Genomic DNA, 13,400 nt, shown 5'->3' with positions numbered 1-13,400 from the left:
CTTTCTCCTCTCAGCCTAAACCTATCCCCTCTAGTTCAGGACACCCCCTCTTTTTTTTTTGGTGCCGTGACTTGTTTCGGCTTTGACAGATTGTGAACAGTAAGAGTTAAATGTCCCCCCAGACCCAATCTTTGCTCAGACCGATTCTTTCGGGCTGGGCTGGAAAATATACAGTGAGGGGTCACATCAGACTCCACCTGAATGAGAGGAAACCAAACGTTCTTAAAATACTCACGTCTGGCCGGCCGAATTCCTCAACACTCAATAGTGAAAGACATTTAACTCTTACACCGCTGTTCACAGTCTGTCCAAGCCGAAACGTGTCATGGCACCAAAATGAAGATTTCGGCTCCTTGGGGGGGGGGGGAGAGGGGGGAGTGATGGGAGGGGGGGGGGGTGCACTTGGCTCAAGATCGGTCAAAAGAGTCGACAAATATGGTCTATTCAAAAAGCAACGGTCATTAGTTTATTGAATTAAGGTACCTTGACACAATTCTATCCAGCAACATGGAGGTTGAAGCTTCTATGTTCCATGGTGAAGTTGCACAATTGCATTTGAAAATTACATGTAGATGTTTTTTAGTAATAGTACAACCTTAATCACAAGAAAGACCAATCACATATAATAAGGTGACATGATTTACAGCAAGTTATTCCAATTATATTTCCTGAGAAAGGGTTCTTAATTAAAAAAAAGTCCAATCAACTCTAATATGGTGATATGATTGAAGACAGGCTAATCCAATGGTATTTTTTAAGAAGGATATCTTATTTACATAAATTGTCATGCCATGTATCAGTTCAAGGTTAGTTCAAGTGGTCAATTAATGTGGCAGTATTCATCTTATGAAAACTCTATTGTCCTTTTATCTTTGAACTGCAACTTAACTCTGAAAATCAGCAGTGTGGTTCACAAGCCATTTTATAGTATTCTTTTAAATTGAGAAACCATTTTGTTATAATAAAAATCTATGTATTTTTGTTGCCTAAATTCAAATGTTAGATCCTCACCTAAACTTACGCCCTCTAGTTCAGGACTCTTCTCCCCCACCCCACCCCAGGGAAAAGACCTGAACAATACTGTGATGTACTGTTCTCTTAAACATACAACAGTACAGGCCCTTCGGCCCTCGATGTTATGCTGGCCTTCTATTCGACTCTTTAAGATCAAACTAACCTACATACCCTTCATTTTACAATCATCCAAAGTTTTTGCTCCGGAAGTAGTTGGTCAGTTTTTTCATGGAAATGGTGGAGCATATGTTGTAAATGTTTGACATCTATGTATGTCTATTTTTGTCTTGAACTCTTAAGTTTCTACCTGTAGTTTGAGCTCCAAGCTGTGATTAAAGAGAAGCTGGCGCTGATATTAGTGGGACTATAGTCTGATATTTATTGACTCTGCTGGTCACTGTGTGAACAGAGGGGCTGCTGTCTACAGGCAATAAGTCCCTGATACGACTTGGAGCGAATGGAATTGGCTGAAGCCAGTGATCAGCGATTGCGGGAATCTCAGGAAGAGCCTGGGACTGATCATCCAGTCAGTGTTTCTGATGGTTGGAAGTGCAGATGTTTAGGGGATGGGGTCGGGGGGTGTGTGGGTCCCAATTTTTATTTTTAATTTTTCTCTGCAGAATGTGGACCTTGCTAGCTGGCCAGCATTTATTGCCCATCCCGAGTTGCTTTTCAAGGAGGTGGTGAGCTGCATTTTTTGAACTGCTGAAGTCCACTTTCTGTGGGTTGACCCACAATGCCATTAGAAAGCGAATTCCAGAACTTTGATCCATTGACAGTGAAGGAATGGCAATATAATTCCAAATCAGGGATAATGAATGTCTCGGAAGTGAAGTTGCAGATGGCTGTGTTCCCATGAACCTGCTGCCCTAGATAGAAGTGGTCACGGGTTTGGAACGTTCTATCTGAGGATCTTTGAACTTGTACAATGCGTTATGTAGATGATAACACACTGTAGTTATTGAGCATTGGTGGGGAAGGGAGTGGACGCTTGTGGGTGTGGTGCCAATCAAGAGTTGCTTTGACCTGCATAGTGTTGGTGCTGCTCCCATCCAGGTAAGTATTCCATGACATTCTTGACTTGTGCCTTAGAGACGATGAACAGGCTTTGGGGAGTCAGGAGGTAGGTTAGTATTTAACTTGTACTTCTGGTTGTTTTAAGGTCTAACTGCAATACTTATTCTTTGAAAAACTAGCAAGATTTTGGTCCTTCAGTAGTGCCTCGTTTTCTTTCACTGTCTGGTGAAGGAGGACGAACTGGTTTTTTTAAAAGCAGCAGTTAAATTTGATCAAAATCAGTGGACTTAAGTTCACTTATCAGTGCAGCTGTAACACGCCGAACAGTCAGGGACAAATGATTTCTTGGGGAAAGGGCCTTGGCACGTTGGTCCTCAAGAGTACGGTGGGAAGTTCAGGCGACTTTTAGTTTTATGAAGATGTTCCCCTTGGCCGTACTGTGGGTGAGGTTTGAGGAGGGAACCGGAGGAGGTTGGCTGACAGAACGAGAGGCGTAAAATATTTCCTCCTCCGAACCAGAGTCCCATTCCTCATCTGCAGATGGATCAGGATTCTTTAGTCCTGGGTCTTTGGGGGATGGGAGGGTGGGGTGTAAGTGAATAGTCGTTATTGTCAGTCTGGTCTTGCACAGCTGCAGTCTGTTGATTATTCACTCGCTTCCCCTTTTCTTTGAAGTGCTTGACATTTCAGCGTAGGTTCTGAATCTTTGCTTTCCTTCTTATTTTTTCCTATTTTCTCCCGAGCCACTGCCAACTCTGCTTCTAAATCGTGTGCTTCACATTTGTGTTTTAGTTCTGTCCAGTCTAGTTCAGATCCTCCCTCAGTTAATGGGCTAATTCCCCGTTTAATACAGCTTTGTCTCCATGATGATTCGTGGATTTTTCACTAGCTACCTTTCCACGCTGATATGGCTTCTTTTTGCTTGCTTCCCTTTTTTCCAAATCCCTTGTTCAACTTTAATGAGTTAAACATTATGTGCCTCCTACAGGCCAGTCCTTATTCGGTCGAGCAGCTGCGACTGATGTTCTCCTTAATTGTTTCTCATAATTAGGATACAGAGTTATTATTTTTGTTCGGGAATATTTGTCTTACATCTTATTAAGGATTGCACCCATATTTATCTGACTTACTTCAAATCTTCACAAAACTGCTGATCTCCACGTGCTCCAACCCCAATTACTTCAGGGGCTTCAACCCCAGTTACTACAGGGGCATCAACAGTCAAGGTATAATCTTGTGGGCCCATTGGTCTCGAGTCTGACCTCTCGGTGAAGCTAGTCTCATTTGCCCATATCTTTCTAAACCATTTCTATTCATAAACACATTCAAATGCCTTTTAAATGTTGTAATTGTACCAACATCCACCACTTCCTCTGGCAGCTTGTTCTATACATGCACCACCATCTGTGAGAAAAAGTTGCCTCTTAAGTATCTTTTATATCTTTCGCTTCTAACCCTAAACCTGTGCTCTGGAGTTCTGGACTCGCCCATGCTAGGGAAAAGACCTTGTCTATTTACCCTTTCCATACCCCTCATGATTTTATAAACTCGATAAGGTCACCCTCAGCCTCCAATGCTCCAGGGAAAACAGCACCAACCTTCATTTATGTAGAGTCATAGAGATGTACAGCTTGGAAACAGACCCTTCGGTCCAACCCGTCCATGTCGACCAGATATCCCAACCCAATCTAGTCCCACCTGCCAGCAACCGGCCCATATCCCTCCAAACCCTTCCTATTCATATACCCATCCAAATGCCTCTTAAATGTTGCAATTGTACCAGCCTCCGCCACATTATCTGGCAGCTGATTCCATACACGTACCACCCTCTGCGTGAAAAGGTTGCCCGTGAGGTCTCTTTTATATCTTTCCCCTCTCATCCTAAACCTATGCCCTCTAGTTCTGGACTCCCCGACCCCAGGGAAAAGACTTTGTCTATTTATCCTATCCATGCCCCTCATAATTTTGTAAACCTCTATAAGGTCACCCCTCAGCCTCCGACGCTCCAGGGAAAACAGCCCCAGCCTGTTCAGCCTCTCCCTGTAGCTCAGATCCACCAACCCTGGCAACACCCTTGTAAATCTTTTCTGAACCTTTTCAAGTTTCACAACATCTTTCCGATAGGAAGGAGACCAAAATTGCACACAATATTCCAACAGTGGCCTAACCAATATCCTGTACAGCCGCAACATGACCTCCCAATTCCTGTACTCAACACTCTGACCAATAAAGGAAAGCATACCAAACGCCTTCTTCACTATCCTATCTACCTGAGATTCGACTTTCAAGAAGCTATGAACCTGCACTCCAAGGTCTCTTTGTTCAGCAACACTCCCTAGGACCTTACCATTAAGTGTATAAGTCCTGTTAAGATTTGCTTTCCCAAAATGCAGCACCTCACATTTATCTGAATTAAACTCCTTCTGCCACTTCTCAGCCCATTGGCCCATCTGGTCCAGATCCTGTTGTAATCTGAGGTAACCCTCTTCACTGTCCACTACACCTCCAATTTTGGTGTCATCTGCAAACTTACTAACTGTACCTCTTATGCTCGCATCCAAATCATTTGTGTAAATGACAAAAAGTAGAGAGTCCAGCACCGATCATTGTGGCACTCCACTGGTCACAGGCCTCCAATCTGAAAAACAACCCTCCACCACCACCCTCTGTCTTCTACCTTTGAGCCAGTTCTGTATCCAAATGGCTAGTTCTCCCTGTATTCCATGAGATCCAACCTTGCTAATCAGTCTCCCATGGGGAACCTTGTCAAACGCCTTAAATGACACTTGCGCTTCTGAGGATCGTAATCCTAGGATGTTGACAGTAGGATATTCGGTGACGGTAATAGTAACAATTAATCCAAGTACAACTTTAAAGGAACATTTGTCATTTTCCACATAAACTTAATGACATTTCACCCCAAGAATATGCAATTCCCTGTCACTGCCAGTTTCCCTCCAGACTCTATCACAATTTCTCTGCCTGGCTGCACTTATTCTGACACCAAACAACATCTTTCACTCACTCACTTGCTCCAAACTAAAGATGTGAGCTATGAGCACCCACATAGGAATTGGTTCCTGCTGTCTTTTTGTAGGAAATGTAGAAATCTCCTTGGTTCTGTTCTGCTCTAACCCCCTCCCTCACCTCCTCTTCTGGTACATCAGTAACTGAATTGGTGTCATTTTCAGATTTCACCCTGACCTGGACAATTTCAACCCTGTTTCCAGTGTCCCCTCTTCTCCCACCTTCACGGTCTCCATGATTCCACACCCCCCACCTTCCTGTTAGTAAACAATGTGAAGTCACATGGGTGGGGAAGTTGGTATAGTGATATGGATTGAGAAGAGACAGACTGTCCATCCTGTGCTGGGAACATACATTTTAAGAATGTATGGGTAAAGCGTATTTGACCACTCCATTCTTGTTCTCATTCAATAAGATAGTAGCTGATTTTTCACCTCACTCCACTTTCCTGTCTAATTCCCATTTCCTGTAATTCCCAATTAGTCAAAAATCTCAGAACTGAATTTCCAAGAGAATCCTGTTCAGGATAGCACTGATTCAGTGCTGAGTGGTTACTTTAAGGTCTCAGTGGGTAGCACTTCCACTTCTGAATTCCCATCACAGAGACAAGAACTCCATAATACAGGGTGACCCTCCCAGTGCAGTGCTGAGGGAGTGCTGCACTGTTAGAGGGGAATATAGGACAGATTGCTGCAGTGTTGGATATTCTGTTCTTTGGATGAAACATTGAACCGAAGTGCTGTCTGTCCCTCAGGAGAATGGGAAACATCCTTTGGCATGATCTGGAAGATGCTCGGAGTATGTTTTCACCTGAGACATTAATAATTATTCCTAAAAGCCCATGAATGAAGTCAGCCGATCTGCTCTGGTCCTCGGCCACATTTTGTGTGAGCCTGCTGTGACTTCTTGTGGCAGTGCCAACTTTAAAACATCTACATTCACTTATGTCACGGGCTCCCAACGACTCTAGAAAGTCCTGTAATCCTGAAGGGCGCTATAGAAATGCAGGCTGCTGTTGTTGGAATTGCTCCAAGCTTTCCCTACAATACCACGCTCTGCTCACGTGGTGGCGCTGTTAGTGAAAGTTGTCCACTTGGGGTGGACAGCACTGGCTTTACCCTTTACTGCAGGAACCAGACTCTCAGCCTATTTCTCTGAACCGCCTTTAATACAGGAACCAGATTCTGGGTCTATCTGGCCTCTCTTTCTTTACTTTTCAGCTCCTCTGCTCCTGATATCCAGGCAACTTTGAAGGTTTTCCCAGAGTGATTGGAGTGAACAATCTCCAGGGAGGAGTGGAGGGCACTTATTCCCCAATTAAAACCTCTCTTATCCTGTATCTCAGATGCACGGACCCATCACCCTGTGATTCTCACTGGCATACTTTGTCTCCAACTGCTGTGCTTTTCCAGCACCATTCTAGTCTAGACTCTTGAGTTTAAATAGAACATAGAACATAGAACATAGAACAATACAGCACAGAACAGGCCCTTCGGCCCACGATGTTGTGCCGAACTTCTATCCTAGATTAAGCACCCATCCATGTACCTATCCAAATGCCGCTGAAAGGTCGCCAATGATTCTGACTCTACCACTCCCACGGGCAGCGCATTCCATGCCCCCACCAGTCTCTGGGTAAAGAACCCACCCCTGACATCTCCCCTATACCTTCCACCCTTCACCTTAAATTTATGTCCCCTTGTAACACTCTGTTGTACCCGGGGAAAAAGTTTCTGACTGTCTACTCTATCTATTCCTCTGATCATCTTATAAACCTCTATCAAGTCACCCCTCATCCTTCGCCGTTCCAACGAGAAAAGGCCGAGAACTCTCAACCTATCCTCGTACGACCTACTCTCCATTCCAGGCAACATCCTGGTAAATCTTCTCTGCACCCTCTCCAAAGCTTCCACATCTTTCCTAAAGTGAGGCGACCAGAACTGCACACAGTACTCCAACTGTGGCCTAACCAAAGTCCTGTACAGCTGCAACATCACTTCATGACTCTTGAATTCAATCCCTCTGCTAATGAACGATAATACTCCATAGGCCTTCTTACAAACCCTATCCACCTGAGTGGCAACCTTCAAAGATCTATGTACATAGACCCCAAGATCCCTCTGTTCCTCCACCTGACTAAGAACCCTACCATTAACCCTGTATTCCGCAAATATTGAGATAACTGGAATATTTAAATAATGGGATTCTGCTGATGGATTGAGGTGTTCATTTTTTGTGGGAGGCACCAAGTAAAGGATAGTCCAATCCCAGGTGGTGTTGGAAAAGGTGAACCTGATACCAAAGGTGGTCCTTTGGTCCCAGTGCGGTGACTCCTGGGTGGGGTTGACCTGAACAGTGAGTCCAGAGAAACTGGTGACTTAGTGTTCGAGCAGTGGGAGTCCAAGCCTCATAACTACCCCCAACCCCCTTCCACACATTCCAAACCCACTGATTCAGCTGCTGAAGAGAATTCTCAAATATCACGTTCTATATTCATCATGGCAAGCAGTAAATTTTATACAATATTTAAACAGTAGAAAATGGAACTTTCTCCCACCAATTACCAGTGATTTGCTTTTTTGTTTCGTGCAGGGAGTAACAATGATCTTCAGGAACAATTTTTAAAAAAAACACCAGTGGTGGCCACAGAACCATTTTGATTTGATCAACTTTAACTGACTTGACTGGGTGAAACACACAGATTTCTGATTGTGAAATGTCCCACACAGATTACCTTTCCAGGAAGTTTCAGTGCAGTTTAAGGACCCATCCCTAAATAGCTGGTGGCTTGTTCTAAGTTTCTGGTCAATGAGGATCATTGGCCATAGTAATCTAATCTAATTGACTGGTAAAAACAAATGACAAGAGCCCTCCTTCAAAAAAAAAGACTCAGAAAACAAATCTGAAGGAAACGTCCACACGTTCTGACATTGTAACTTTGTGACAGACTCAATGACTCTGGGCTGTTACTTCTGCTCAAATTTTCCACTGCGTCCAGTCCACCCACATTAATACACTTCGCAATAATGTTCTGGATGTTATTCAATGTGTGTGCGTGGAAGGTGAAGGACAGAATCTGAGCCACTGTCTTCCAGAGTCCAGATAAGACAAAGGATCACTTTCTCCAAGAAGGTCAACTTTGAATCTAGTGTTTCTGAATCACAGGCGATTTCTGACCTGATTCTACTGTGGAGGCACCATCTCTACCCAGACCGGAGGGATTCAGGAATAAGGTTCGCCATAAACTGGAGGGTGAATACAGATGGATAATAAATGGAGCCATGACACCCAAACTGTGAATAAATTATTCTGAACCTATGTGTTATTCACAGGGACCCAGAACCTAGGAGTAGGAATGGGTCATATTTGAGCCTGCTCCACAATTTAATAAGATCCTTGCTGATCTGGGTGTGGTCTCAGCTCCACTTTCCTGACTGTCCCCCTCACAGCACTTGGCTTCATTCTCTATTAAAAATCAATCGAACCTTCCTTAGACCAATTCAATGGCCCAGCCTCCACTACTTTCTGGGTAAGAGAATTCCACAGACTCATAACTTGTGCAGAGGGAACATGCCTCTTTAGCCTCCTAAAAAAAGGGAGACCTCAGTCTTAAACTGTGTGCCCTAGTCCTAGCCTCCCTGAACAGAGGAAACATCCTCCCAGTATCTGCTCCACCCGGTCCACTCAGTGTCTTCTATATTATTCCAATAATCTCACCTTTCATTCTGTTAAACTCCAATCAGTACAAACCCAACCTACTCAATCTTTCCCTCATCCCAGGAATGAACCTTCTCTGAACTGCAATTATATCCTTTTACAAATAAGGACCTCAAACTGTTTTGAGTTTGTTTGATTTAGTGTTTATTGCCAGGTACAGGAGTACAGTGAAAAGTGTCCACAACGTCATCATTCCCGGCACTATCTTTGATACAAAAATAGAAAAACAAAAAAAAAAGTTTAAAAAAGTTCCATACAACTGCATAAAAGCAGAAAAATGAAAAATTAAGTTTTAAAAAGTTCCACACTAGGACATAAAAACAAAGAAATAAATGTAAGAAGTCAAGCATTACAATCCTTCCCTAAGCCATGGGACTGCAGATGATCCAAGATGGGCTTTAGCTCAATAACTAGGAAACAACTAGGAAAGCAAATGATTCGTTTCAAGGGAGTTGGAGAGTAAGGACGTCTTGCTACAGTGATATAGGGCTCTGGTGAAACCACATCTTGAGTACTGTGTTAAACCTTAGGTCTCCCTACTCAAAGAAGGATCCTGAGACGGGGTTGTACAAGGACAGTGTTTCCTGGGATGAAAGGGCTGTTCTATGAAGACAGATTGAATGGAATGGGTCTATATTCTCAAGAGTTTATAAGAATGAGAGAGAATCCCATTGAAACTCATACGTTTAACTTACCAAGCTTTTTCCCACCACGATCCCATTTTGACTTTGGACAACTGACATCGCACTGGGATGACTGGGAATGGAATTGGAAAGGAAGCATCGATTCCTGCTCTCCACACCTTGATTGGGATGGGGGTGGGGGAGGAGCAAAAGTTGAGTGAGGTGAGAGTTGACGAAAAGACAAGGTTTGGACCAAAACACAAACCCTGACCCCTTCACCTGCTTTGTTTTTGCAGCAGGGATTGGGCCTGAGAGACCAACTCGTTAGGATCCCCTCCCCCTCCACCTCCCCCTCCACCTTCCCCACCTACCCAGAGAAAAGCTGTGAGGATTGGAAGGGACTTTGTGCGATTAGCACTCAGTCCATCCTCATGGAAGCCATTCCTGCCTCACAGCTCACCGCCCTCAACTCTCAGCTTGTGATCCCACAGGGAGGGGTATGGGGTTTGGAAGGGGACAGCCTTGTCCCAGGAGGTTTGACAGGGTCAATGCTGATAAGCTGGTGCCCCTGGCAGGAGAGTCTACAACCCAAGGTCCCAGCCTCAGGATAAGGGCCTGGCCGATTGCAGAATGAGATGAGGAAAAGAATTCTTCACCCAGAGGCCTGTGGACCTTTGGAGTTCTCACCCCCATAGAGCTGTGAATGCTCAGATACTGAGGCGATTAAAGACTGAGATCCATCCATTCTTGGACACTAAGTGAGAGGGTACGAAACTGGAGATGGGGTAGAACATCACCGATGGGGGAGGTTAGAGGAGCGGAATGATGTATTCCTGCTCCTGTTTGTGAAGTTCATATCCATGGAACATTCTGGAAGTTACTATCTCACACACCAGCACAAAGTGTGATCAATGGTCTACACAGTGAAAGGTGGTCCCCTTTGTTCCTGCGACTGTGTTTGGAAACAGTCTGCAGAAGTAAGACAGAGAAATGAAACTGTCAGGTTGAAGTGAAGTGTAGGTTTTTCATTGATCTTTGATATGCTGTTTCGGCATCTGTAGGTGCATTTGGACAAATTTAAGAGTCATAGAGATGTACAGCATGGAAACAGACCCTTTGGTCCAACCTGTCCACGCCGACCAGATATTCCAACCCAATCTAGTCCCACCTGCCAGCACCCGGCCCATATCCCTCCAAACCCTTCCTATTCATATACCCATCCAAATGCCTCTTAAATGTTGCAATTGTACCAGACTGCACCACATCCTCTGGCAGCTCATTCCATACACGTACCACCCTCTGTGTGAAAAAGTTGCCCCTTAGGTCTCTTTTATATCTTTCCCCTCTCACCCTAAACGTATGCCCTCTAGTTCTGGACACCCCAATCCCCGGGAAAGGACTATGTCTATTTATCCTATCCATGCCCCTCATAACTTTATAAACCTCTATAAGGTCACCCCTCAATGTCCGACGCTCCAGGGAAAACAGCCCCAGCCTGTTCAGCCTCTCCCCGTAGCTCAAACCCTCCAACCCTGGCAACATCCTTGTAAATCTTTTCTGAACCCTTTCAAGTTTCACAACATCTTTCCAATAGGAAGGAGACCAGAATTGCATGCAATATTCTAACAGTGGCCTAACCAATGTCCTGTACAGCCGCAACATGACCTTCCAACTCCTGTACTCAATACTCTGACCAATAAAGGAAAGCATACCAAACACCTTCTTCACTATCCTATCTACCTGTGACTCCACTTTCAAGGAGCTATAAACCTGCACTCCCAGATCTCTTTGTTCAGCAACACTCTCCAGGACCTTACCATTAAGTGTATAAGTCCTGCTAAGATTTGCTTTCCCAAAATGCAGCACCTCGCATTTATCTGAATTAAACTCCATCTGCCACTTCTCAGCCCATTGGCCCATCTGGTCCAGATCCTGTTGTAATCTGAGGTAACCCTCTTCGCTGTCCACTACACCTCCAATTTTGGTGTCATCTGCAAACTTACTATCAGTACCTCTTATGCTTGCATCCAAATCATTTATGTAAATGACAAAAAGTAGAGGGCCCAGCACCGATCCTTGTGGCACTCCACTGGTCACAGGCCTCCAGTCTGAAAAACAACTCTCCACCACCACTCTCTGTCTTCTACCTTTGAGCCAGTTCTGTCTCCAAATGGCTAATTCTCCTTTTATTCCATGAGATCTAACCTTGCGAATCAGTCTCCCATGGGGAACCTTGTCGAACACCTTACTGAAGTCCATATAGATCACATCTACTGCTCTGCCCTCATCAATCTTCTTTGTTACTTCTTCAAAAACTCAATCAAGTTTGTGAGACATGATTCCCCACGCACAAAGCCATGCTGACTATCCCTAATCAGTCCTTGCCTTTCCAAATACATGTACATCCTGTCCCTCAGGATTCCCTCCAACAACTTGCACACCACTGAGGTCAGGCTCACCGGTCTATAGTTCCCTGGCTTGTCTTTACCGCCCTTCTTAAACAGAGGCACCATGTTTGCCAACTTCCAGTCTTCCGGCACCTCACCTGTGACTATCGATGATACAAATATCTCAGCAAGAGGCCCAGCAATCACTTCTCTAGCTTCCCACAGAGTTCTCGGGTACACCTGATCAGGTCCTGGGGATTTATCCACCTTTAACCGTTTCAAGACATCCAGCACTTCCTCCTCTGTAACCTGAACATTTTGCAAGGTGTCACCATCTATTTCCCTACAGTCTATATCTTCCATAACCTTTTCCACAGTAAATACTGATGCAAAATATTCATTTAGTATCTCCTCCATTTTCTGTGGCTCCACACAAAGGCCGCCTTGCTGATCTTGGAGGGGCCCGATTCTCTCCCTAGTTACCCTTTTGTCCTTAATATATTTGTAAAAACCCTTTGGATTCTCCTTAATTCTATTTGCCAAAGCTATCTCATGTCCCCGTTTTGCCCTCCTGATTTCCCTCTTAAGTATACTCTTACTTCCTTTATTCTCTTCTAAGGATTCACTCGATCTATCCTGTCTATACCTGACATATGCGAGGGTGTGAAATGACGGAAAGCTGCTGACATTAGACAGGCAGAGCTTTTTCAAAGCTGATATCTAATTCTTTTCAATCTGCATTTAAATTTGACATCACTAGAGCTGGCGAATTGATTCAGTACAGTGTGTGGACTTGGCTGAGCAGGACAGAGCAGGCATGGCTAACAGTTTCCAAACTTCAGGTTTCTGAATGCAGGCTAGAGTTCACAACTCCCATCAACTATCAATCATCGAAGAGTTGGCCCAACTCGACAAACAATCCACAGGGTTGGAGATAATGACCCCGTCCTATGGAGATGGCCAGGTGGTGAGTGCAGGGAGCAGGATGAAACATTGCTGGAATCATCGGAATCAAGGAATCGGATCTCACCAGCCATTTTTAACGGCCCCCGGAGTGGGTCTGAGTTTGTGAAAACCGAGGCCTAACTTTACGGGATTGTGTTGGTGGCCAGGACTTGGACATTGGGATGTCATCGCTGATCTCAGCCTCTCCACGGATAATCACTGAGCAGCTACGGGAAAGAGCTGATTGTTCCCTCAGTGACTCGGTCACAGGGTTAGAGTAACTCATGGGGGTTTCATCGACAGCTCCAGCCCCCAGAGGGGCTCGTTCTCCAGCCGCTCCATCCTGATGATCGGGTGATGTCGGACAAAGTGCTTCCCTTTCGCTTGAATGAGACACATCTCTCAAAGGGATTTGTTTAGATGGTCCGTTTGTATTCCTAGAAGAAAAATCAACAAGAATTCATGTTGCATTCGAACACGTGTGTAAAGGAGCTGTTCAGGAGCACAGACACATTAAATGACCCTCAACATCCTGGGGACCAATGGCAGCTGGAAAATGGGTGACAGGAGCTGCACGGTGATGGAGCACAGAATGTAGAGGAGAGGAGGCTTATAGGGGAGGCAATGGGCAAGAGCTGGACACTGCACAGGAGCTGTGCTGACTGACAGA

At 44.8% G+C, this 13,400-nt stretch overlaps 1 protein-coding gene across 1 annotated transcript in view; it reads right to left on the bottom strand.

The window, feature by feature from the left end:
* Positions 1 to 11,998: 11,998 nt before the first annotated feature.
* Positions 11,999 to 13,400, bottom strand: part of LOC140458880 (uncharacterized) — a 52,583-nt gene continuing 51,181 nt past the window's right edge. Inside the window, exon 6 of the mRNA XM_072553615.1 lies at positions 11,999 to 13,167. Coding sequence (XP_072409716.1) covers positions 12,825 to 13,167 — 343 coding nt within the window. The 3' untranslated portion in view covers positions 11,999 to 12,824. The remainder of the gene's footprint in view (positions 13,168 to 13,400) is intronic.

The sequence above is a fragment of the Chiloscyllium punctatum genome, chromosome 34 (genome assembly GCF_047496795.1).
Source record: "Chiloscyllium punctatum isolate Juve2018m chromosome 34, sChiPun1.3, whole genome shotgun sequence".
Taxonomy (NCBI): Eukaryota; Metazoa; Chordata; class Chondrichthyes; order Orectolobiformes; family Hemiscylliidae; genus Chiloscyllium; species Chiloscyllium punctatum.
The sequence above is the reverse complement of the archived record's forward strand: the minus strand, read 5'-3'. Positions and strand labels throughout refer to the sequence as shown.